This window comes from Gracilinanus agilis, chromosome 3 (assembly GCF_016433145.1).
Source record: "Gracilinanus agilis isolate LMUSP501 chromosome 3, AgileGrace, whole genome shotgun sequence".
NCBI lineage: Eukaryota > Metazoa > Chordata > Mammalia > Didelphimorphia > Didelphidae > Gracilinanus > Gracilinanus agilis.
Window position 1 is genome coordinate 35,604,352 of NC_058132.1, and position 27,817 is coordinate 35,632,168.

General features: G+C 37.6%; 1 protein-coding gene across 1 annotated transcript in view; it reads right to left on the reverse strand.

The window, feature by feature from the left end:
• WRAP73 (WD repeat containing, antisense to TP73) overlaps positions 1-24,008 on the reverse strand; it is a 35,980-nt gene extending 11,972 nt beyond the window's left edge. The window contains exons 1-4 of the mRNA XM_044671230.1: positions 23,940-24,008; positions 19,039-19,191; positions 18,293-18,409; positions 3,445-3,517 (exon numbers count right to left, since the gene is read on the reverse strand). Coding sequence (XP_044527165.1) covers positions 3,445-3,517; positions 18,293-18,409; positions 19,039-19,191; positions 23,940-24,008 — 412 coding nt within the window. The remainder of the gene's footprint in view (positions 1-3,444; positions 3,518-18,292; positions 18,410-19,038; positions 19,192-23,939) is intronic.
• Between the last annotated feature and the right edge of the window lie 3,809 nt (positions 24,009-27,817).

A 27,817-nucleotide genomic window follows, 5' to 3' on the forward strand; every position in this document is an offset into this window, starting at 1 on the left:
CCTGTAGGAGTTATCATATGAGCTGAGCTTTGAAGAAAGTCAAGGATTCTACAAGGTGGACGTGAGAATAAAGTACAAGGAGAGCAAACAATCCATACAAAGATATGAGATGGGAGCGGAATGTTGTGTATGGGGAACACTAAGCAGACTAAGTGAACCTGAAACACAGAATGCGTGAAGGCTGAAATCCTTTAACCCAATGATACTACTGCTGGGTATATTCCCCAAAGATGTCAAAGACCATGAGAAAAGATTCCAAATGAACAAAAAATTTTTATAGAAGCACTTTTTTAAGATAACTGAACAGTGAGTGGGTGAGCATCAAGTGGGAATGGTTGAACACCTCTAGTATGTTCATGCAATGGACTATTATTGTATCATAACAAATGATGAACGAGATGCACACAGAAAAATATGAGAAGACTTGTATGAACTAACAAACAGAAGGATTTAGGAGGAAAATGTCCATGATGGTCACAATACTATGAAGGAAAACAATTTTGAGAAACTTTAGTACTTTGATTAATGAGGTGATCAATCTTGACGAGGATTGATAAACATACTTTCCAGATCTTGGCAGAGAGAGGTGATGGGCTAGAGGTACATCAAAGATATATAGTTTCAGACATAGCCCACATCTTCAATCGTTTGCTTGGCTCTATTTATCAATTACAAGTTCATTAAGTTGGGGGAGGGGGCAGGGATAGAATTAGTGAGTAATAAGTGTGCAGATGGAAAATTTGCCACACCTGAGCTAAATTCCCAGCATCCTTTTAAGTACATCCTCATTTGACATACAGGGGCTTGGGAGATAAATTCGGCTGAGACCCACGCTGCATGGCTCTTTTTTGGGAGCTTGAGCTTTGCTTTGCTTAAAGTGTGGCTAGTGTGAGTCTCTGGCTCTGTGCTCTGCTCACTTAACTGAAGGGACCTTTTCCCTCTCATTTTTGTTATTAAATCTTTTAACTTAAAATTATCTGGAGTATTTCATCCATTTTTACTCCTACATAATTAATAAAACATTCTTAAGGATGCAACAAAGAGAGGATAAAAAGTTTGGACAAGGTATGAACAAACAGGGCAACTGTTATATTCATGTTCAATTTATTATACACTTCCTCCTTCACATGGCCACTAAAGTGACTGTATAAAGTGTAGGTTTGATCATATCACCTAATTACAAAAGAGTTTCCTGTGGCTCCCTATTATTTCCTAAGATAAAAGATAATTTTTTTCCCATTTAAAGTTCTTTACAATGTGGCCCCTTCCTTTCTTTCCAATCTTCTTACACAATACTCTCCCCTCTTCTGTCTCCAAGTCTTTGCACTGTCTCTCCTTGATGCCTAGAATGCTTTTCCTCTTCCCCTCCTAGATTCTCTGGCTTTCTTATGGAACTAGCTCAGACACCACCTACCTGCAAATGCCCTTCCCTGAAAAGTTACCGTACACCTAGTCTGTTTATATTTTGTTTATACCTATATAGGTTCATGTTACCTCCTCCATTAAAATGTAAGCACTTTGAAGGCAGGAGCTGTTTTTGTTTTCTCTTTGTAATTCCAATGCTTAGCACAAAGCCTTAGCACATATTAAACAATTAATAAATGGTTATTCATTCCCTGATTAAATTACATTCATCATTTGTTCAGCCATTCCCCAAATGACGGACACCCAATTTGTGTCCAGTTCTTTGCTTGGACAAGAAGTTGCTGCTATAAATGTTTTGGTAGGAGTCCTTTCCCTCTTTAATGTCTTTGGGGCATGCTTAGTAGTGTTAGCGATGGGTCAAAGGGAATACATAATTTAATGATTTTTAAGGTTATGGTGACCGCTAGGTGGCACCATAGTGCAGAGTTAGGAAGACTTTTTCTGAGTTCACATCCAGTTCCAGACACTTACTAGCTATGTGACTCTGGGCAAGTCACTCCTGTTTGCTTCCTCATCTGTCAAAAAAGATGGAGAAGGAAATGGCAAACCACTCTAGTTGTCAAGAAAACCCCAAATGGAGTCATAAAGTGTTGAACATGACTGAAAATGTTTGACAACTTCAGATGCTGGACTTCCTGGTGCCAGATTCCTACAAATACCTTAGTTTGGCTTTCATTTTGGCTTCCCTATCCCTGAGAATGAAGGTAAAATCAGACCAGGGGATTACATACTTTCCTTTTACCTCAGAATCTAGTCCTTTCTCTTTTATAGTACAATTTTCTGTAGTCCTGGCTGCCGATAGGTAAAGTGCTATATTGCTGCAATTGTCCTGCAGGCTTGTAGGATATAAGTCACTTTAATTGGACCTTGCTGGACAAGGACCTACTATGAGTTTATGCTTTTTTTCTCATAACTTTATACGTGCAAGATTTTGATATGTATAAATATTTTTATCCAGAATTTAATTATTTCTCTTCTATTTGAGGTTTTTTGTTTTTGTTTTTTTGGTTTTCTTTTGAGAATCCATTTATATACCTCATAACTCAGTCATGTATCCTGGGGTGATTCTAGTGTTGGTCCACACCTTCCTCAGGGGAGATCATATAATTATCCTAAAATCCAAAGTTTAAAATCTTTTGGAGAAATTTTAGGAAAAGAAAATCGCCAACACCCCAAATCAAGAAAGCAGATCTTTTGGAGAAGGTGCCATAAGGATGCCTGCGTAAACCACACACTGCATCAAAAGATCCAGAGTGAACTTTGGGATATGATGAACTGAACTGAAGGGGGTTGAACATATTTATTCTGAATGTAAACTCTCATGCCAAAAGGGAATGCTCCCTAATTGGCATTTTGTCAATGCATCTATCAGTCTTTTTTTGTTTTCTTTCTCTTTTCTTTCCCTTTTATCCTCAACTTGTTGTAATTTCCCCTTTGTAAAGTACAATATGTTATGCACCTCTAGCCAGAGAATCTTTAGAGGTATAAGTTGATTATGTGAAATGATTCACTGGGGAGACTAGGAGTGTTAATCTCCCCAAACCCTCAATTGGAGAGATTTCAACATACTCATCTCCCCACAGAATCATAGGAGGGGAATTGTGTAAAGGGAATCCCCTCCCCCTCCGGGGTTGTGCACTTACTTCCAGCATCCCATATGTGTGCCTGCGCTGGGTGGCTGGACATTACGTGAAGGCACGAGTGGAAGGATAAAGGAAGGGGTGCGGGGGACTCGCACTCTCTATTCCCTGGATGGCGGCCACATGGGTGGAGCAACCACGTGGTCAGGTTAGAAAACAGGCTTTTAAAGGTCTACTGAGTTTTCTTTCTTTATTTCAAGTGACGATTAAACTCTATGGAAACGAAGAACCTGGAATTTGTAATTTAGTTGTAACAAAGGTTGAAGGAGAGGTGGCTATACCCAATTCAGTAAAATAGGCTTGATCAGTATATGCAATTTCAATTCTCTTTTGTTGCCCTATTTAAAAAAACCCTCCTGAGAAGAATCTGATACACTACCTTGCTGACAGGCTTTCGGATATTTGATATAGGATACAGATTTTGTACACAAGGACCAGACTGTTATCCGTAGCTGTGAGAGAGAAGAGGGGGAGGGAAGAAAAGGAGACGACATATGTTTAAAATTTCAAATTCTAAAATAATGTCCAATTCATATACCTAAATCAGACCTTCCAAACTGACAAAGTTTAAGAAATTTAAATAGTTCTTTACCACTGGAGAAGAAAACATGAGAAGTGTTAGTCACCTCAAAGTTTTTCTCCCTTCTTTAATTTTTTTTAAAAACCTCACTTTCTGTCTTGGAATCAATATTAAGTATCAGTTCTAAGGCAAAAGAGCAGTAAGGGATAGGCAATGGGATTAAGTGACTTGCCTAAGGTCACATAGCTAGGAAGTGTCTGAGGCCAGTTTTGAAACTAGCACCTCTGGTCTCCAGGCCTAGTCTCTATCGACTGAGTCACCTAGCTGCCCCTCCCTCTTCATCATATTTAGTAGGATGTGTATATTTTTATATAATCAGTTAGACAAGGAGTTAGAAATTTTCCAAAATTAGTATAAATATATACATATATAACACATGTACCCACTTCTATAGTTTCTGTTATTAAAAATGAAACAACATTCACACTAACCTGTTTTAATTTTATAATACAATTTTATTGAGTGCTTCTAAGTATTATATACTTTTACATAAGCCAGCTGTTTTAAACCATCTAATTCACTAATAATTCCTGTCATTAAACAGTGTAGGTTTTTTCTCCAAAAAATAAGTTACAGAAAAATCACTTCCCCCAAGCATATTAATTCACTATTACCTACAAACAATTTATCTGCTTTATGGGACTGTCTTCCTTCCCAACATCAAGAAATATTTTGAACTATGAGCTATAGTAATGACCAACAGAGTTGTTGACCAAACAAAGGAGGGAATAATTGCCTGATCGTTGAGTGTCCAGCAACATCTCTAACGATTTTTGCATCTTATCATCTTCTTGACACCTTTTCTTCCCTTAGTGTATGCAACTCAGAGCTGCCAATATAGGATAATATAAGATCATATCAAACAACAGCTTATTAAGAAATTATGACACAGAGAACCCTGGACCAAGGACTTTAGGAGGATGCTAAAGAAACAGAAATGAACTTATATGCCCGCATTGTTGTTCTGTACAAAGAACAACACCTAGTCAGGCCCTGACAGATAGATGTCTTATCTAGTGTCTAAACCGGTATAAAACAGGTACTAACTAAATTTTTGGAAGACTAATATGGAGGCAGAAACAAGTCCATATAAAAGCTACTATTTAAATGGCAAGTATTGGCCCACTAATTCAATCCAACAGAGAAGCAGTTTTTCCTTTGCACCCTATAATCTCATAAAGTATATTTTCATACCTAGAATTCTAAAACTCAAGCACAATATGGATGGAGTATTTTAATTTTTACTTGGATTTTGTTTTAATATATAATATAATATATAATAACTTTCAAGATGCTCATAAGTTTTTGGAAATGTGTAAAACAACACATTTCCAGCACCTGGGCCAGGTACATAAATTAAGAAAGGCTTCAAATCTTAGGGTGGAAGAGTACACAGTAAAGTTTCAAAAGACAAATAGCATAGAAAGCTGAAATATCATTTAAAATAGCAAATGTGAATGCACTGGCACTGTATAAGGACCCAGGATGAAGACCATATGCTGAATGACCATTTCCTATCAATTCAAAGTGATTTCTAGAAATGTAGAAATCTGGAAGAATGTATAAAATGGAAATGGGCAAGAAATTCTTACTGCATTTTTGAGTCAAGAAAATACTACATCAGGAATTGGAACCAGAGCAGCACTGTGGTATTGAAACGCAAGTATAGCCTCAAAGTGTGGAACCAAGAAGATAGTTTACTATTTCTGAGTCTGGGGTTTAAAAGGAAACGTCAACTAACTTTCTTCACTTATTTCCCATCTTCTGCCTAAGGAAAAGGTTGCCTGACTTACAAGACAGCATAGAAACAATTTACAAGGTGTTTGGAATATTTCTGGAAATACTTATCCATATCCATAGAATGCAGGAACCATAAAGGAGGCAAAGCCAGCTGCAAGCAGGCATCTCCATAGGGTTTCAAGGTCACAGACACAACTATGTGAGCAGGGCATGACCATCTGCCCTATTATTCAATTAAAAACAAACACTTGATGGTCCATGGTAACAGCAGCAACAAAAGACAAGTGTCTTCATCAGGGTCTCCTGTGAACTTAAGGACTCTTATGTCAAGAGAATACAGATTTCTACCATGACACTTTCCATATTTTAATTGATGGTTACCACTCTGATATGTATAATTGCTAAGAAAGTATAACTCTCTCATTTCATAGATGAAGAAACTGGGTAGGCTGCAGCTTGTTCAAAATCATATAGACTGTGATTCTTAAATCAAAATACTTTTGAGAAAATTCCCAAGCTGTAGTATATACGTGTAGAATCGACTCGTTCTAAAGCAGAAAAGTGGGCTAGGCAATGGGGCTTAAGTGACTTGCCCAGGTCCACGTAGCTAGGAAGTGTCTGAGGCCCAGGATGTCTATCTCCAGGCCTAGTTCTTTATCCATCGAGCCACCTATCTAGCTGTGTGTGTGTGTGTGTGTGTGTGTGTGTGTGTGTACGTGGAGAGCTACTTATCCAGAATAAGGATTCCCCACAACAAAGCAGACCACAACTCATTCTCAATTAGAAGACAGTCTTCAAGAATAGCTTTTGTCAGATTTCATGGAGAACCACTTACTAATATGCCTCTCAGAATTTAACTACGGACATATAGGCCCTCATCATCATCATCATCACCATGCCACAAATCTTTACATGAAGCACATACTTTGTATAAGGCACTGTGCTAGGTGCTGGAAACACAAAGGGAAAAATGAAATGGTCTCTGGCTTTCAAATCTTGCATCTACTCAAAGCCCTAATTTAAGCCTGCTAGAACTTGCCAGAACCTACCTCTGCTGCTATAGGTAGCTCTTGAAACCCAGGGTCACCTCCATGCCACAAGAAAGCACTGAAGCAGGTCTTTACTAAGAAATAGTTTAATTTGTTTGTTTAAAGTAATACACACATTCCCTGACAAGACCTCATACTGAACCGTCAAAAATGAATTCCAAGGTAAATAGAAATTACCTTTTAACCACGAAGTCTTTTAGTTGTTCTCTACTTTCATCTATAATCAAGAGTCATTTATAATTAGACCTGAAATAAATCTCTCATAAAGACTTTTACAGGAAAAAGGCACCAGAAGTAAGAAAATGATCACACTGTACAGGAATTGGCAGACAGCTGCCTGGTCTCTTTGATTTCTGTCCCCTTACTTTAATGTACAGGTAACACATACTAGTTGATACACAAACCTAGAGAATGAGATACTCCTCTAATTTACAGATATTAAGTCTGTTACTGTAAAGGGGAGAGGGAAAGGAAACCAGCATTTAAGCAATTATGAATATCTTAATATCCTTCATTTCTCCTAATATCCTAAGCCCTTTATAAATAGTATTTCATTTGATATCATATGTGAAGATACACGATTTGATGACTGATCACCAAAAAAAATACAGAACATCAACCAGAAAGCATTTTGGGGTTGGAGGAGGGGCCCATCACTATTTGGAACATCAATTCTTTCAAAAAACTACAGAGATAGAAGGTATGCTTCGGATTCAGTCAAATGCTGCAGCAGGAATTTATTTCAAGACAACAAAATCCTGGACATTAGAACATTTACTTTTCCTTTGTCTTCCTCATAATTGTTTTTTTTTTAAATAGGAATATCTAAGTTTTCCCTCAGTTTGAATTCCAAATAAGCTCAATGTACTTTTCTGGATTTAATTCTGGATAGCTTCTACCATTTATCGAGCCTTTCATTTCATGGCCCCATAAGAAACACATTTGGGCATGTAGAAATTCTACTGAAGGGGGCAGCTGGGTAGCTCAGTGGACTAAGAGTCAGGCCTAGAGACAGGAGGTCCTAGGTTCAAATCTGGCCTCAGACACTTCCCAGCTGTGTGACCCTGGGCAAGTCACTTGACCCCCATTGCCTACCCTTACCACTCTTCCACCTATAAGTCAATACACAGAAATTAAGGGTTTAAAAATTAAAAAAAAAAAAAGAAATTCTACTGAAAGTCGCCATAGTCCAAAGGCTAAAGAGACATGAGATTTTAAATAAGTGGTGCGCTGCTGGGCTCTTATCCTATTCTTCAGAAAATAAGAGACTAGATCTAGTTAGTCTCTGGTAAAACAAACAAACAAACAAAAAAACTAGTAAGTAGGTTTCTAAAATCCTCTGGAGGAAGTAAATGACAAATTTAGATCAAATAATATGAACTAACAAAAAGCACTTTTTGAAATGAGGGATGACATAAGCATTACTTCATGGACATATACATTCAGGAAAACAACAGAGAAAAACAAAAAAGCCTTCAGAGTTTGAACTTTTCAATCGTTTATCTAGTGAAGTTTTATCTAGTGATAAGCTGGTCAAATTCATCTAAGGGGATATTCTGAACTGGAAACAGTCTTTCAAGAGTTTCAATTAGCCTGCCATTCCCTAAATAAAGTGTAGTGTTGCCGAGCTGCTTTTTTCAGTCACATGTGACTCTTTGTGACTCCCATTTGGGGGTTTCTTAGTAAAGAACCTAGCGTGCTTTGCCATTTCCTTCTCCAACTTACAGATGAGGAAAACAGTGTCTTGCCCAAGGTCACACAGTTAGGAAGTATGTGAGGCTGAATCTTCCTGACTCCGGGACAAGCTTATCTACTGTGCCACCTCACTGCCCCCCAAATAAAGTTGTTCAGTTATAATTGGTCTCTTCCACAAAAACACAACTTTTTTTTGTCTTCTCAACTAAAATACCAACATACTGTCCTAGCCACATGCTACTTGTTTCCTTATTACACATAAAAGTAGTGTATTAGTTACAATTCCAATTTTTCTCTTTATAAACATGCACACATAAGCTTAGCAAGATATGTCATACAATTCTGAGGGACTTATGAGAAAGAACACGATCCACATCCAGAGAAAGAACTGTGGGAGCAGAAACACAGAAGGAAAATATATGATTGATCACATAGGTCAATGGGGACATGATTGGGGATGTAGACTCTAAATGATCACCCTAATGCAAATATTAATAATATGAATATAGGTCTTGATCAATGATAACTTGTAAAACCCTGTGGGACTGCTCACTGGCTATGGGAGGGGCTGGAAGGAGGGGAGGGAAAGAACATGAATCATGTAACTATGGAAAAATATTCTAAATTAATTAATTAAATAGATGGACTTTAAAAAATAAAACAAAAACAAAAATGTCATAAACACCAAGCTGCTGGGTTCACATTTTTTCTATAATAACTTAGTTTATAATTTAATTACTGACCCAGCCTCTGGGCAGGCTTTTCTGATGGCTAAGAAAATGGACAAAGCAGGTTCATTTTCTTTGGGACCCTTATGGTCCAACACCAGATGGCTTTCCTTGAACTCCATGAAATAAAACCAAATTTGCTACTTCTAAACAAATATACATCATTTGATTGCCTATCACTCAATATGTTGCAATTCAACACAAATTTATTATTGGTTTCATGATGTTTTGAAAGGCTTTTAAAAATTCCTAATTAAGCCTAGCAAGCAAAACTTAAACTTGGGGACCCGGTTAAAATAAGTTATTAATAAAATGATTATTTAAAGCTACATATCTTAAAATTCCTTATTTTTCCTCCAGAGCAAACTTGCCATATTAAGATGAGATTTTAAAGTTGAGTCATGATTTATTTGCATTACTTTTGATAAAATGTTAATTCAACTAAAATAAAATTATTTACTTCAGTCTTAAATGAAAATATTAACTACAAAAGAGGACTTGAAAACACATAATCGGAGAAGAAAGAAATGGGAATGTTTAGCCTGGAGTGAAGACATAGAAAAGACACGAGTAAAATTTAAAAATACTGCAAGGACTATCATGTGGAAAAGAGATTAAACACCCTGTTGTAACTCTAGACAGAAGAATGAGGAATAATGGGTGGAAGTCAGTGGGAAACAATTTTGGCCACATCGAAAACTATAGAAGGCTGCTAAGGAAGTAGTCAATTTTCCCCACTTTAAGTATTTCCAGAACAGGTGTCAACTTGTTAGGGGATGACTTAGAAGAGATCAGTATCTCACGTAGGGAAGCTGGATTCAAATTCTCCTACTCATTCAACAAATCTTTATTAAGAGTGTTCTAGGTGGGGGTTATCTGAGTGGCTCAGTGGTTTGAGAGCCAGGACCAGAGATGCAAGGTCCTGGATTCAAATCTGACCTCAGACACTTCCCAGCTGTGTGACCCTGGGCAAGTCACTTGACCCCCACTGCCTAACCCTCACCACTCTTCTGCCTTAGAACCAATACACAGTATTGATTCTAAGACAGAAGGTAAGGGTTTAAAAAAAAAAAAAAAGAGTGTACTAGGCACTATGGAAATCACTAGGTAAAGAAAAGACAAAACCCAGTCTGAGCCCTCAAAGGGCTTATTTTCTGTCAAGAGGAAACTAGGATAGGAAATAAATACAAAATTTTTGCCAAGAAAGTAGAGGTAGTGGGCAATCAGAAGAGATCAGGACAAGTTTCCTATAAGAGGATGTAGTCCTAAGCTTGATTCTGAAGGAAGGTGGTGATTCTATGAGAAGGCAGTGAGGAGAGATGGCACCCCAGGTTTGGGCAGAGGCAGAAAGAGAGATCAGGCAAGGCTTTTCTGCAGAAGAGGTAGACCCATCTGGCTGAAACAGAAGGGGTATGAAGCATAATAGCTGGGTAGCCTGGATAGGTTGGAAGGGCTTTAAAAATCAAACAAAGTTGTTGGTATTTTATTCCAGCGACAAGAGGCAGACTGGAGCTTCTTGAGGAGGGGAGCAACATGGTCAGACTTTCATTGGTCCTTTCTAATTCCAAGACCATGACGGGGAAACCACATGTTCTTATATAGATGGAATAACTAAGGCCAGAGAACAGAGCTTGTAAATTTTCTTTTTTCTATCCATAATAACTGAACAAACCTTTTCCTTTATCTGTAATGGTAATGATTTTAAAGTAATTTCTATCTATAACTACTCCTTCAGCAAATGTTATTTTTAAAGCTATGCTAAAATCTATTAACTATAGAAAATTTTGGCATGTACATTTGTCTTACCACTATTATACTATAGTGAGTGTTTTTGCTTAAAAACAAAAAAACAACAACCCATATCTTCCATCTTAGGCAGAAAAGTAGTAAGGGCTAGACCTGTGTTGGCACACATATGACATGCATGCTGGAAGGGGCTGCTCCCTTCCCCCTCTCCACCAAAAGGACATTTTTCACTTCACTTGCCCCTCTGCCTGGCAGTCCAATGGGAGCACTTCCTCCCTCTCCTGTCTGGGGTAAGGAGGCAGCTCACATGCAGTGTGATGGTTGCAATTTGGGCACTTGGTCTCTAAAAGGTTTGCCATCACTGGACTAGACAATGGGGGTTAAGTGACTTTGCCAGGGTCACAAAACTAGAAAGTATCTGAGACCAAATTAGATCAGAGATTTGACTTCCCTATCTCCAAGTCTGGTGCTATATCCACTGAGTCACCTAGCTGCCTCTTTAGTTTGTTTTTTAAAGGAATACATGAAATAAGAGGGACATGAACAATTTACTAGCTTTGTTTTAAACATCAGACCACAAATGTGCAACTAAGAAGTCTTAGTTCTGTCATAGTCTTAGTTATTAGTGTTATAAAAGTCTTAACTACAACACTATCAAAGACAATAATGCCTTGATATGCCTGCCCTGCAAACCCTCACCACCCATACCCTCCAGTAACTTCTGGCTCACCTCAAACAGAAAGAAAATCATTCTCACCTTTCCTCCAACCTTAAGTCAACTCCTAGGTGTATAAATTTTGCACTTAAGAGTACATATAACAGAGCTTTAGTTAAAAATTTAATTAGCTAAATTAGTTGTTTTCACACCTAATTCTCCTTTCTGATATCCTGGCACTCATTTTTATGTCTCTCCTATTGTTGTCCTCATTTTCTCCAACTATTCCACATGTTGCCAATGCTCAAATCAACCTAGACAAGCCAGGGGTCAATCAATCTGCAATCTAGACACAATCTCAACTGACACAGACTGCACCATCTCTATAGCTTGGTGGTACTCTCCTGTCAGACAGGACAAAATAACCATGGAGCTTCCTTTTGCCTCAGTTCCTGTAATCCTGGATGGTAAACTTGCTAAAGGCAGGACACGTGAGTTACTTATCTAAGTAGCATCTTCAATGCCTAGCACAGAGTCTTTTTACAAAACAAACAAAATAAACATTTGTTTTACTGAATAAGAAGAATCTGAACTCCAGGCTAAAGCTCCAAGGAGTTCACTTGGTGGAAGGATTTATGATTTTATCAATCTTGGTATTTCTGACATAGATTACAATCACCTTACAGTTTAGGGGACCATCTCTAAGAGATGCTATGGACAAAAAACTTGATCACTTTGTGGCCAACCAGGTAAGTCACCTCTTCCAAGCTTAGGTAGGCTGGTCCTTGGACAACAGACACACAGTTAAAACATCAAACTAAATGCAGATTTCTGACTTGGCAGCGCCTGTGATTCCATGACCTGTCAGAGCTTATTCTCCATGGGTCTAGATACTGAGAACCCAGGATAAACCATCTAATGAGTTTAACTCCAGTAAGTCCTTCTTTAAAGTACTTTTATATATAGTTTCATTTACTCTTCTTCGGAATGAAGAATCTTATTAGATTAATCTATGAAAGGAGAAAGGAATAACAAATGAATGATTTGAAATAGGGAGCTAGTACAGTGCAGAGAATGCTGTACTTGGAATCAGGAAGACCTGAATTGTCTTAGACATTATTCCACCTGTCTGCCTCAGATGCCTCAACTATAAAATAGAGATAATAAAAACACTTACCTCTTAAGAATTGTTGTGAAGATAAAATAAGATATTTGTAAAATGCTTTGTAAAGCAGAACAATATAGAAATGTTAGCTCTTAATTATCTTTTCTGTTCCTACTAAGTAAAATTTAAAATTTTAATTACAAAATAAATTAATTTTAACAAATATTGACACATTCAATTATTGTTATCATTATCTTAAAAATATTCTTAGACTCTTGGAGGAGGGAAGGGAAAGGGAAAGGAAAAGTACAGGAATCATGTAACCATGGAAAAATACTTAAATAAAAATTTTAAAAATTAAAAATATTCTTTTTTAAAAAAACTCTTACCTTCCGTCTTAGGATCAATACTGTGTATTGGTTCTAAGGCAAAAGAGTGGTAAGGGCTAGGCAATTGTGGTTAAGTGACTCGTCCAGGGTCACCCAGCTAGGAAGTATCTAAATCCAGATTTGAATACAGGACCTCCCATCTCTGGGCCTGGCTCTCAATCCACTGAGTCACCCAGCTGTCCCTTAAAAAATATGACTGATTTTTAGATGACCTGCTCCCAAGAGAACTGTTAATTTCCCATTATCAGGAAAAATTAAATTAATTTCTATTTATGAATCTGCATTAACCTTCATATATCACTTGCCATGATAAAAATATTTAAATAACTAATTTTTCCCCATGGTGAGGAGGTGGGTTCAGAGAAAAGAGGGGGATGACAGAGGGTAAAATAATACTTCAAGAATTTTAAATGTGAGTGCTATCTATCTCTTCGAAAAACAGTATATCATTTTCCCCCCAAAATTTTAATAGTTAAGACTATTTGCATTATTGCCAAGATATCAATACTAATTTAATATTATATGCTACAATAGCAACTATTTAGATATCTTTTATTATACATGCCATTGATTTAGATTTGTCAAAGACAAATCATAAAGAAAACAGGTTCAGAAAAGTTTTCAGCTGTTGTTTTGGAGTGGAAAACAAACCAAAAGCAGGAGCATTTTTAAGATAGTCTAAAAAACAGCTGAGAAATAAAAAGTATTTCAATGGTAATGTGATAAAGGGGCTCTACCACCAGGTTAAAGGACATCATCACTAAGTTTGATTGCTAATAGCAGGTGGGAAAGCAGTGAATTCATTAAATAAAATATAAACAACCCTCAGTTCAACTGACTGTCAAACAGTGTCCCAGACTTGACTGGGTCACAAAGCACTTTAACATAGCTGTGTCTGTCAGCACTGGATCGCCAAAGCTCCTTCAAACACACACTGCTCGATAAAATGTATATTACTAATGATAAATATATGTTAGTTCTAACTCTAGATATAGATTTATATTTTTATTAGTTAAGATATGATAGTAGATACTCACAAAGTAGAAAAACTAGTATGGAAATCAATCATGTTTTTCATTTAACAGCATCAAAAAGTAATCAACTTTCTATAAAATACAGAATAAAACGTTCATTTTAATACAGGAAGTTACTCCTTTTTCATACCTTTTCAAAATAAGGTTTCAATATAATGTATGAGAAACCATGAAGAACTACCTTTAATTTAGAATCATCTAAATTTCATGATTTATGCTACACTTTGGAATTTTTATATTGGTGTTTAAAATTAATTTGACACCTAGTCAAACTAACACAAAACTATCCCTTCCTTTTAAAAAATGATTTCCCCACAGTATAAAACCTCATTAATTAAAATGACAAATGCAGAAAATGAGGCCATCAAGGACTGAACTAAGCCAAACAGTACCTCTCTACAACCTCCAAGCCAAATTTAGAATATTTTTTAAAAGATGCAAGTGAGAAGCTTAACCTACTTAGGGGAGTTTTTACTAAAGATCTTAGCAAATTATCCAATACAAAAGGATACTACTAATTATAAGTTTTTTCCATTCCTTTAAGCAGGCATAGTAAAATTTCTATTTGGATGTAATTTGTTTGCTGTTAATTTCACTAGCCATGTATGTGGATAATAATAAAAATTCTCTTTGAAAATATTCTATAATTGAAATTTTCAGTTGTAATACAGGGACAAAAACTCCTTTAACTGGGAGACTGTCATAATATATATGTGTGATGTGTGTATATGTATGTGTGTGTATATGTATGTGTGTATATATGNACTGAACTAAGCCAAACAGTACCTCTCTACAACCTCCAAGCCAAATTTAGAATATTTTTTAAAAGATGCAAGTGAGAAGCTTAACCTACTTAGGGGAGTTTTTACTAAAGATCTTAGCAAATTATCCAATACAAAAGGATACTACTAATTATAAGTTTTTTCCATTCCTTTAAGCAGGCATAGTAAAATTTCTATTTGGATGTAATTTGTTTGCTGTTAATTTCACTAGCCATGTATGTGGATAATAATAAAAATTCTCTTTGAAAATATTCTATAATTGAAATTTTCAGTTGTAATACAGGGACAAAAACTCCTTTAACTGGGAGACTGTCATAATATATATGTGTGATGTGTGTATATGTATGTGTGTGTATATGTATGTGTGTATATATGTGTATATATATATATATATATATATATATATATATTTAAATCTAAGACAAAAGGGCAAGGCCTAAGCAAATGGGGTTAAACTGTGACTTGCCCAGGGTCACATACTTAGGAAGTGTCTGAGATCAGATTTAAATCCTGACTCTTATCTATTGTGCCATCTAGATGCTCCAATTTTTATAATAATTTTACCTAAAATATATCTATAATCTTGTCTCAGTTTAGCTTTCCTACTTCTCTTTCTATTCTCCAAAATGATAACAAGACAGGATAATAAGAAATTTCTACAGCACCTCACTTTACAAGTGATATCTCACAACCACCCTGGAAGGGAGGTGCTTTTATTTCCCCTATTTTACAGATGAGAAAACTGATTTAAGTCACTTGCCTAAAATCACACACAGCTAATAAAGTGTCAGAGGCTTCATTTGAACTCAGATCTTGTTGGCTCCCAATCTAACTCCTACTTCCACAGCATCACCAAGCTGCCCAGTTCCCTTTGCTCTCCTCCCCATATCTATCTAAGCTGCTCTACTGATGGTCCACAAATAAGTCTTGCAGTCATTGTACTTCTGTTCATGTCCTTTCCCTTGCCTAGAATGATCTGTCTTGTTCTTTCTTCTCTCTTTATCTATATCTCTCTCATCCTTCAAGGTTCAGTTCAACTCCCACTTTTTGGGTAAACCAAAAAAAAATCTTGGGGAGTGTGCCTTTCCCTAGCAGCCCCCAAACCATAGAGATCTTTCCCTTTTCTGAGAACCTTAACTTTTATACTACTGATTTGACACTTATCAATTGTTATTCTGTACTGTTAACTTTCCCCACATGTGCACATTATCACTTCAACTAGACTATAATCCCAAGGGCAGGTACTAGACCACATATTCCTATCTTCCAAACAATGAAACACTAATAACAAGTTACTTATTCTCACTGATTACTAAGTAGTCTTATCTAGTTGCTAAATCACTTGATCTTCGTTTGCTACAGCACCCTAGCTCTCTCTTTCACCAAAGGATGTTATACAGGGCTCATGCTCAAAGCTCCTATTTTGTTTTGAGTTTCTTACAATTCTTACTGGGCAGTTAAGAATTTCACAGTGTATATAGCGCTGAACCTGGAGTCAAAAAGACTCATTTTCCCGAGTTCAAATCCTGCCTCAAGCATTTTCTAGCTGTATGACCTGGGCAAGTCAGTGAACCCCGTTTTCCTCTGTTTCCTCATCTGTAACATGAGCTGGAGAAGGAAATGGCAAATCAATCCAACATCTCTGCCAAGAAAACCCCAAATGAGATCACAAAGAATCAGACATCCCTGAAAGAAGTGAATAACAAGAAAACAGTCCTTACTGGCAATAAGTTATTAAGTTAACATTAAAACCCAGAGAGAGACTTCATCATTCTACATAGTGCATATGCCTAATGCTATTAGACTAGCTAATTATTTATAATTACTAGTTGAGTGAGGTTGAAATAAACTAATGCTCTAAGCACAAGACATTTTATGTTGTACTTACTTTGACTGCTATGGATAAAAGACATGGAACACTCAATATAAACAACTTGCAAATAATTTGTTTTCTGAAGAGTTTAAAACTGCTAAACATAAAGACGGATTTACATTCTTTGGTTTTTGTTTGTTCTGGCCTTGAAATAAGAGCATCAAGGCTGAACTAATATCTGGTGTCTGTTTGGGTCTAAAAAATGACAAGCACGAATATTGTCAGCTGGAGTTATAGGAAAAACTCAAACAACAGATCTGTAAACTGTGGGGGGGAAAGTATCTTTAAACCCTCCCTCCACATGATCCCCAATCTTGACAACAAATAGAATATTAAGTACCCTCTTGAATCCCATCTCAAACATTCTCCAATAATCTGTTCCATTCAGCTAGGGATTTGGAGCACTCCAGCAAGTCAAGCAGAGACACTTGCAGGACCTAACCAGCTGTCTGAAACAAGTTAATTTAGCAACCTGTTTACAGCTGGAGAGAAAACCTATCCCAACACAGATGCCAACTTGGCACAAGCTTAATGAAATCCAGCAGGGTCATTCCGAGTTCCGATGGCTACAGCAATAAATACTCACCACCCCCACATACACGTGCTGCTACAAATCCAAGCAGAGTATGCAGTGGCGGGCAGGCGGCAGTTCACAGTTTAGGTTACTGAGGTTCAGACATATATTTGTCTTCAGAGAATTTAAGCTTAACAACTGGGCTGTATCCCCGCCTAAAGAGTAGATGATATTGAAAGGGTTTATGCATTTCCCACCTCATAAAGAAAAGGAAGTGCTGAAAGAAAGGAAGAAAATTAAGAGCTCATTCACCTAGTACTCAAATACCTCACATATGACAAATTCTACAATTTGGTGCCCTTTGTGGAATTTGTTTATGACACTAAAACCTGCTTACACGAGACAAACTATTAACAACAGCTCCCATCAACTTATATACATACCAACTTCTAGGTTTATTACAAAGTATTTTTGTTGACAGCATTATTGGATCTGTCAAATTAAAACTCTGGAAGTTTCCACACAATCCCAAAGCACAAATCACCAAAGCACATTTTAAATAATTATTAGGATGGTAACAACTGCTGAGATTAGCCTTAGACGGCAGATAAAGATTCTGGATTCATAGCAAGCACTTTAAGGGCATTTAATTTAATTTAATTTAATTAATAATTTAAGGGCATTCAATAAAAGTTTAACCATTTGATTGTTATCGATTAAAATATATTTTTTTCAAAATCAGAAGCTTATGTAAAAATATCCACTTGGTAAAAGTCCAATAATCTCTTCCTAGAACAAAAGCTGAGTGAACAGAAGATACACTGCTATATATTTAAAACTTAACCAGGCCTTACCAAAGAAGTAGGTGAGAATTTAAAAGGGATGAAATTTATAAATTTTGGAAAGTTTTATACCAAAAAAAAGCATTAGTTTAAGCTGCATAATACTTGTCAAACTCATTTAACTTAAATATTTAAATAATGTAGGTGCCTTTATTCTTTTTCAGCACTATCAATGCCTTTTAGGAGCATGTACAGTAACTGATCACCTCAAGTTGTAGAAGGAAATAAACATAACAAATATGTTCTCAGTTCAGTTGAATCTCAATTACTGCTAATTTGTATTTCTTTGAAGATAAAATTACATGGTATCTGTAGAAATCCTGATTTAGCAAAAATAGTTAGGTGACCAATTTAGATTTAGAGCTATAGAAAAATTCAGAAACTACATCTTTCAGTCAAGAATACCATGGCTCTAAAATTCTCCATCTATTTTAGGAGCAAGTGGATAGACAGTAACATTTGATACATGAAGAATATTCATGACTTCCTGCTTACATGAAATTCAGTTGTGTTGAGAATGTGACGCCCATCTGGACTCCAACATGAAGCCACCAGTCCTGCAGAACCCTCGTCTATCTTACAGTGCCATTCAGGCTGTTCTAAGGACCAGACCTAGATTCATTCAAGAGAGACAGAATGAAAGACTGATCAATCTGTAAAAATTCATCTCCCCAAAGAGCCAAAATCTAGCAAAGGAAGAACTGATCATCAAAAAAGCATTTATCAGAGAATTCAGGAAATCTGTATACACCTGCAATCATGAAGGACTGGCGCTGGATTCCACTGCAAAAGTAAGCCAGAACTCTTGGAATTTAAATCTATGTTATTTAACGGTTAATAAGTTAATGACATTGAATGGGAGACATCCCCTAATGCCTAATTCACCTAAACTTTGCTAACAAAAGTTGCTGCATTTGAGGATTTTCAAAAATATCTACTACCCAAAACGTTGGCAAATGATTTATAAATATTTCTAATTCTTAACCTGATTTTGCCTATATAAGATTACAAATTTATATTTGTTTATATATACATATGTATATAAATACCTATTTGTCTTAGCTTTGAAAGAAATCAAGAGTTGCTACATGATAAATAAAGTTATTTATTTACCAGTTATGCTGCCAGCTTTATTCTGGCATAGAACTGAACAATCCTGCTTTTCCAAAATGAATGACGAGGAAGGTTTCCAAATCCCAGTGGGGCACATGGGTTCTGATAAATCCATCTATATCACTTACCTGTACCAGCCCTCGTTTGTACATAGCACACAATATAAAGAGAGAGTCTGCGGACCACTCTAGGTGTTGGATCTGGTCTAGGCATGTATACAGCTGAAGGATTTGGAGAGTGCTCACATCTCGAACCACTAAACGGTACTGGACACAAGAAGCCTAAATATGAAAAAGGTTATGCTTTATAAAACACATACCAAAATGAAAAGATCAAGGCTTTTGTAGAGAGTAAATCGGTCTCCTTCTGAACTCCTACGTCTTATATGTATTATATTTTACACCTAAAGGTTTTTGTTTAAGCTATGCAATCCACTGTAATGATAGAATACTTAAACAAAAGGGAAAAAAGGGGGAGAATAACTTCTGCAAATTAGATTTGAAAATTCCTCTGGAGGATGACAAAATTTTACCACCACAGTCTTTTAACAATTCACAGTCTAAATATATGATCTTGTACATCTCTCCTAAGTATAGTCTAAGGGCTAGACTTGGTGTATACAAGAATTAGTACAGTGTAGTCAATTAAACAATGAACCAAGGAGGGGCCACTCTTGGTCCTACTACTGTTTGTTTTTGAGACTATTTAATAATAGGAACCTACTTCACAATGCTGTCAAAAGGAGTACATAAAGACAACTAAAACTACTACTAAGTACCTGGAGAATATATACTCAATTAAAAATTGTTTAATTTAAAACTGTGAATGTAAAATATTATATAGATGCTGGTACATTTACCTTAAATAATATGGAATACAAAATGAGTAATTATATATATTTAATGACTGATTTTCTTTATTAAATAATTATCTGCTGCTTTTACCTCAAAAAATTTATAAAGGCTACGTCTATAGGCAAATAATCATTTCTTTGTGCCTCAGTTTACATATCTCAAACTAAATGATTAACACTACTCTCCTACAAAGGTACTTTACAGACATACTAAAAGAATGAAATAGACATCTGTGAGTCAGTCTGAGTATCTCACTCAAAAAAAAAGCCATTAAGATTTCATATTCAATAAATAATTTAAATTGATTTGGGGAATTCAACTATTGAAAAGTGGTATGCTTACAATAATACAAAAACAGTTTTGCAATCTCACAAACAGTGATGGTCTTTTAAAAAGTCTATGGGGGGGGGGGGCAGCTGTGTAGCTCAGTGGAGTGAGAGTCAGGCCTAGAGACAGGAGGTCCTAGGTTCAAACCCGGCCTCAGCCACTTCCCAGCTGTGTGACCCTGGGCAAGTCACTTGACCCCCATTGTCCACCCTTACCACTCTTCCACCTATGAGACAATATACAGAAGTACAAGGGTTAAAAAAAAAAAAAAAAAAGTCTAAATTTCAACCAGGTGACTCAGTGAATTGAGAGCCAGGCCTAGGGACAGGGGATCCTAGGTTCAAATCTGGCCTCAGGCACTTCTTAGCTGTGTGACCCTGGGCAAGTCACTTAGCCCCCATTGCCTAGTCCTTACTACTCTTCTGCCTTAGAATCAATACTGTGTTGTATTGAATCAACACAGTATTGATTCTAAGACAGAAGGTAAAGATTAAAAAAAAAAAAAGTCTAATAATGTGCAATGAGAGGATTCTAAGAGTAGTTAATAAGAGTGCCGGACTTCAAAGCAGATGAGTTCAAGTCCCATCTCTAACACAAGCTCTGTGCCAAAAGTCAAGTTACTTAATCAGTCTTTTCTTCAAGTAACTCAGCTCTCAAATTATATGTCATATCAGGATTGTAATATGTCTGAGGCAGAGGGAGTTTCCATATTTGAAGTCTCCAAATCAATACAATTACAAAATCTTTTCATTAAGGAAGTAAAATTTTTTCGTTAATGTTCTCAATAGAATCAAGTACATTAGAACTCCATCATTCAAGTTCTATGAAAACATGAGCTAGTCATTCAATATTTACTGAACGTGTGCTGTACCATCTCAGTTATAACAGATTTGATATCTACCCCCTGCAAATATGTAACCAGTCAGTCTGATACAAACCCACTAGTTCTGTCTCCAGTTATACATTAGGAAGTAGATATAATGTGCTTTTATTGTTTTTCATACATCAAAGTAAAATGTATTTATTGTTCACAGTACATGTGTTAAAAATACAAGTAATGATAAAAAAGAAGAAATAAATTCAGGTGGATTTATACTATATTTATTCATAGTGGAAGATTCCATTATAGTTAATAATGGAAATAAAAACATGCAATTTAACCTAAGGACAAATATATTTCAACTTGAAATATTTTTCATAAAATACCTAAGTTTATTCTACATAGTCTTGATTAAATGTCCAAAGAATTAGAAAACCATTAGTAGTTAAGTTGAAAGATTGGCATTTATTTAAGAGCAGCTATATTATTGTCTAAATTTAAATAAATTTTCAATTTTAAGAGTATTTGTTAAAAATAAGGCCCATTCAAGATTTTTTTCAAGACTCATTATACCTAAGGTCAGTAACAATTTACAGTGGGAAAGGGTCAAGGTTGTTATTTTGTTCACTTAAACAACACTCTCTGTAGCCCAGGAGAAAAGCCAGCTAAATAAGTATGGACTAATAGCTTTTGTGTATGTATCCATAAGACTTAGACTATTCAATGATATTCTAAAACATCTGTTATATGAACCCAAGCTTCTAAAAAACTTGAGTTTTCAATTAGCACTATATTTTATTTTATATTTTAACTAAACAACTTTAAAAAAAAATGAAAAAAAACTACTATTACTCATTTTTTTTTCTTCATGACATGGGATCTTTTTACCAATACCTAAAAAAATGTACATTATAAATTCACCTTCTCTAAGGGATCTTAAACTGGTAATAACTATTTCATTCAAGTGCTAGTTTGGGACAAATCCTTCAAGAGTATTAAAGTCCTAGATTACTCCTAGGTACAAATCTTCCATCTAATCTTTTAATTAAGCATCCAAAACAGTAATGGCAGGGGCATTGAGGTGGCTCAGTGGATAGAACTATAGCTCTAGAGTCAAGAGGACCTGGGTCCAAATATGACCTCAGTCACTTTTTAGCTGTGTGACCCTGGGCAAATTGCTTAACCCTCTTTGCCTAGCACCTGCCATTATGTCAAGAGTTGTTACTAGGACAGAAAATAAGGATTTAAAACAAAAACAAAATAATAACGGCAAGAGTGTCAAACTTAGGTAATCATCTGCTCTCTCTCTACATACACTACATATGTCAAAGATGACACCAAATCTTAATCACTTGTTTATCAACTGAATGGACACATCGACTTCGTTCCCTGAAGCACAAATGAACAGCATATATGTAGAGGACAGTTCCTAGACCATTTGACTCAGCCTAAATGCTAAACGGTTTATAATTTTAGACTAAACAAAAAAGACAAAAATATAAATTATGGTTGCCAGAATCTAGGCTATACAAAATATATTCGGTGAGGCCAAAGTTGTTGAATAAGCACCAATGCTTTTATAATAAGGACCAATGTATTTATTACAAAGATTAGACATTGAATAAATTTCTGTGTGGAATTTGTGACTTAAGACAGGTAATATCTCAAAATTAATTACTCCAAAGACTTTACACAATTATAATAGTATATGTCCAAAGCTAAATTTTGTATGTAGGACAGCTTTATAGTGTAAGCAAAAGATCTGCCATCCCTGAATCATCCTAGAAAATATTTTTCCTCACCAGAATAAAATATAAGCTATTTTAATCATTTACTTTGAATGTGCCTGTGTATAGGAAGAAGGGATAAGAAAAAGTAAATCGATAAAATGTGTACACTTGGCAAAAGTAAACAAGAAAATTAGTTCTCAGCAATTCCTAGAGACAAAAGTACTTAATTATGCTTGGCCATAGGGACAGTAAATTTTAATTACATGGCAATGGCTGGCCAATATCATTCTACCATATGGATAGATGACTTTTTCCTCCATTTATTTAGTTTTAAGATCGACAGCTTAAATGTATTAGGAAAAATATTAACAAAATTTTTCCTTCCGTCAATAAAGGGAGGCAAATTTTGACAAGTTATACGAAGGTACCAGGAGCCAACTTTGTAGCAATGACTGAATTCTGCTATGATACCAAATGACCTCAAGTTATTCTTTTCTACTCCTGGAGAATTAAGAAAAATCAAGCCAGCATTTTGTAGTGGTTCTTTAAAAAAATTTTTAGCATTTATCAGATAATATTCTATTGTAATTATCTGCATTGGTGTCTCATTAAATTAGACTGAAAGCTCAGTGAAGGAAGGCACCTATGTCTAATGTAAATCTGGCATCTCCTCCAGCATCTGGCTCAGTATTCTGTATCAAAAAGGAAGGCACTCTACAAATGAGTGTAGTGATGTAAAAGGGGAAAAAAAAAAAAAAGGATGGGACCGTAGAGATCACTGCACCCAAGATCACTGACTCAAAGTCAGCCCTTAAAACAATCTAGTTTGTGGCTCAGTGGACTGAGAGCCAGGCCTAGAAATGGAAGGTTTTGGATTCAAATCTAGCCTCAAATACTTCTTAGCTCAGTGACCCTGGAAAAGTCACTTAACTCTCATTGCCTGGCCCTTATCAAAAAAATAATCTAGTCCACAGAATCTTACATAGAAGGAAACTGAGCTCCAGGCTGGGTTAGTTATTTGTTTAAGGTCCCAAAGGCAGCAGAGGCAGGCCTATAACAGGGACCTCTGATTCTGATCCAGCACTTTTCCTATTAAACCAAGATACAACTACCCAAACCCTCTCACTAATAGAAGGGTAAATGGAAGCCAAGAGTAGTCATCTGATTTACCTAATGTTACCCATTAAGTCAATGGCATTAAAACTCAGCCCTGGCTTTTAGTCCAGGCTTCTGAACTACTCATCTAAAATGAAAACCAGTGTGATCAGCAATGGACTAAACAACCACAGACAACTCACCAGGAATTTCCCATTAGGAGAGAATTTGCTGAGCTGATTTGAGAGCTTAAACACTTCAGAGAAATTCATAACTGATGCAAGTGGTGGAGCTGGCCAATAAACTAAGATGCTAAGGGCCCAAGAGACTCTGGAAGGCAAAGGCAATACTGCTTCTTCAGGCTGTAGCTGAGACAGAGCTGGCAGCCCCTTGGAGGAACAGGATGTGCTCCAGCACCCAATGGCTGAGGGGACCTCATGCAATCTGAAAAGGATAGGGCCAGGTCTCAAACACAGAAGGACACTATCCCTGATGAGCTCAGAGGGGAAATGGGGAAGAAAAAACAATCATGTGGCTGACTGTCCCAGAGAGAAACTCTGAAGGGACAAGTAGGCTCACACTGACAGACTCACACAGGAGTGTGACCTCAGGGAGACCTCAAGCTACAACAAGACAACACAAGAACATTCAGACAAAATAATGAGGGGTTAAGGTAGAGGAGAGTGGATGATGGACAGAGGATGGCATAGTGCTAACCCACCAAGAGAGCCTTCAGCAGGGGGAGAGAGAAGGGTTAATGCAACCTTCTATCCGTCCCTCACAAATATCCTACCATATACAATGAAATCCTGGGATATGGGAAGCTCTGAGAGTCATTCTCAACTAGCATTTATTATTTATTCCACCTCGAATGTGCCAGGCACTGTGCTAGTGCTGGGGAGGGGAGAAAAAAAGGCAAAAGACCATTTCTGACCTCAAGAAGCTCACAGACTAAAAAGGGGGAAACAACATGCAAACAGCTACATACAAACAGAATATAGACAGGATAACCTGGGAATAATCTCAGAAGGAAGTCAGTAAAATGAAGGAAAACAGGATAAGGTATACAAGATACTGTCATATGCAGAGGGAGTCCTGGGTGAGGGGAATCCCAGATGGCTTTCCTCTCTCAAGCAGACACAGATAATCCTAGGGGTTAATTTGAGTGGGAAAGATGGTGGAAGGTAGATATTATCAGCCATGGAGATTTAAGGTGAAGGGAGACTCAAACAATCTATTATATTAAAAGACAGCTAATATCACAGTGAGAGGCTGGGATGAGTTTACACTTCTTGTGGGCAAAGGCTGTTCTTCATTTTGTCTTTAGTGTCTCTAGCCTCCCACCCAATGCCTCAAAAATAGTAGTGTTGTAAGATCCTTTACAGATCCTGAATGAATGAGGAGAGTCACTAGTCTCTCTCAGACATAAACAAAACATCTAGACAGAAAAAGTCATGGGGAGAGAGAAGAGGGCACTGACAACCTCACACAGACACAGAACCTGGGATAAGGGGATGCAGGAAAGTCTCGAATACAAACACAGATAGTCAGTAGCAGTGTGTCCAAATGGGAGAGACTCAGGCTGTGTCTTTCCCCGGACACCTTATCTCTTCTTTCTCTCTTTCCTCCTGCCTCTCCCTATGTTCCTTCCTTTCTTTTTTTTCTGTCTCTTTCTTCCTATCCCTTCTTTTTTTCGGTCTCTCCTTGTCTTCCTTTCTTTCTCTTCCTATCTTTTTCTCTACCTTTTTTTCTCTTTCCTACTCTTTCCCTATCCCTCTTTCTTTCTCTCCCTCCATTTCTCTTGTCTTTTTTCTCTTTTCTCCTCTCCGACTCTCTCCCTATCTTTTTTCTTCTCCCGGTCTCTCTCTCTCTCGGTGTCTCCGTTCCTCTTCTCCCCTCCCTTCCCTTTTCCCAACCCCCTCCCGTCACTCCCTCAGTCCATCCCCCCTCCTCCCCCACCCGGGTCTCAGGAGGGCCAACGAGCGGCCGCGGCTTGCGAGGAGCAGCCCAGGGCGGGCCTCGGAGAAGACGGGGACTCTCACCCGTCCCCGCCGCCGCCGCGTCTCCCTCCTACGCCACGGTTACTGCCTCCTCGGCCCTTCGGCCGCGGCTCCCACAGCGGCGCTAACCGACTACCCGCCGGCAGCGGGCCGGAAGTGGGGGAAGGCGGGAAATCGGCATCACCCTATCAGGGGCCGGGGCGCCGAATGGCATTGTGGGAGTTGTAGTTCTCTCTCACAAGCTCCCCTCCACCCGCAAGGCTAGAGAGAAGGGATTGAGGGGCGGGGCCAGGCTGGCTGGGTTGTTCCCTGGGGGAAGGAGAGAGGGGGAGAAAGAAGGGAAGGAGAAAAGGTAATGAATGTGTAAGCCCGCTAGTGCCTACACATAGACTCTCCTCTTTAGCGCTCGCAACCGCGCGCCCCGTCCCGGTTGGAAATGAAGTTTCCAATGAATGAATGATTGAAAGGTTACCAACCTATTAAGTGCTTACTTAGAGTTAAACGTCTGCGTAGTATTGGAGAATAAGAACACAAAAATGAACCCGGTCCCTATCTTCGGGGAGCTTCCATGCTAATAACAAAATCATAGATTTAGAGCTGAAATCCTACTTCTGTCGCCCCCAACCCTATTTTACATATAAGGAAACTGAGGCCCTGAGGTGAGGTGACTGAAGTATAGAAGAGGGCAGGCAGTCCCTGCCCTCTGGAGAATTACGTTCTTATAAGTAGATGGTAGATTTAGATCTGGAAAGGATCTTAGAGGCAGTAGAAATAGCCCTCTCCCTCATTTTACAGATGAGGAAACTGAGCCCCATGAGAGCTTGTCTAGAATAACCCTCCGAATTGGTATTTGAATCCAAATCTTCGGACATCAAGTCCAGTGTTATACACCAGCTACCATGATAGAGAACAGCGCTTAGGTAGGGGCATTATGGTCAGATGACATTTTTAGGGATGCCGGAGTAGTACCATAGGAGAATAGACTGACTCACTCTTTCCAAAAGTATATTCGATACGCATCGGCTATGGGGAGGGGAAGGGGGGGGTGTTTGCGGGGGAGGGAAAGAACATAAATCATGTAACCATAGAAAATATTCTAAAAAATAAAATTTAAGAAGTATATTCGATTACCGTTAGAGAACTGGAAAGGTTAGGGGTTGGGGTGGGAACTGGGGAGGTGAGACTAGGGTGAATCAGGCCTGGGTGGGCTCAGGGCAGGAGTTGCTAACAGAAGAGTTCAGCCCTGTGTCATGATGTGAGTAGGTGTGATGACGCTTGTGTCTAAAAGAAAACACTCAATTAAAAAAAAAAAAATAGAGATATTTTAAAACATAGCCTTAGTGCTCAAGAGGATCTTAGCTCAACTCTTGGAGTGTATGGGGTGTTCAGGGAGGACTGGCACCAATGATGCAAGTGCTTACCGGATGCTTTTCAGGGCTGCTCATCCATCTCTAGTGTCTACCTGGTTCTCAACACTCACCAAAACTCCAAGAAGCTCCAAGAAGCGTGAACATTGGCAGTGTCTTGGTTGATCATTTGGCAGATGGGCTAAACAAGGTTGAGGGTAACTAATGGGTCACAAATGAATGGATGAGTTAAGAGAGTGTGATATGTGAAGACTTCCTCAGAGAAAGGCGTAGATAAGAACAATTTGTTTCGAGGACCACAAAGATGACAGGAGCAGGCATTGTGGAGTGCTGAAAACTCTGTTAGATATTGAAGATGTCAAGAGCATCCTCCTCATCCCAAGCCATTACCAGCTGTCCTGTCCTTTGCCTTGCCAGTGGAGTTGGATGATTCTGGAAAAGGGAGTGAGAATGATGACTGTGTAACTCTACCTCACTTAAATGCAATGCAAGCCCAAGTCAAGAAATCACTTTGGAATATCATTAGTCCACTTCAGAAAGGCAAACAACAGATCAACTCATTTTAAATGAATTTGAAGCAATCAACAAACATTTTTATTTATTTTTGCACTTTCTATTCATCTAATCAACTAACATTTAAGTTTTGTTACGTACTCACACAGTGAGGAAAACCTTGAAAGTAAATTTGCTTTTCGCCCCCCCCCCCCCCCCCCC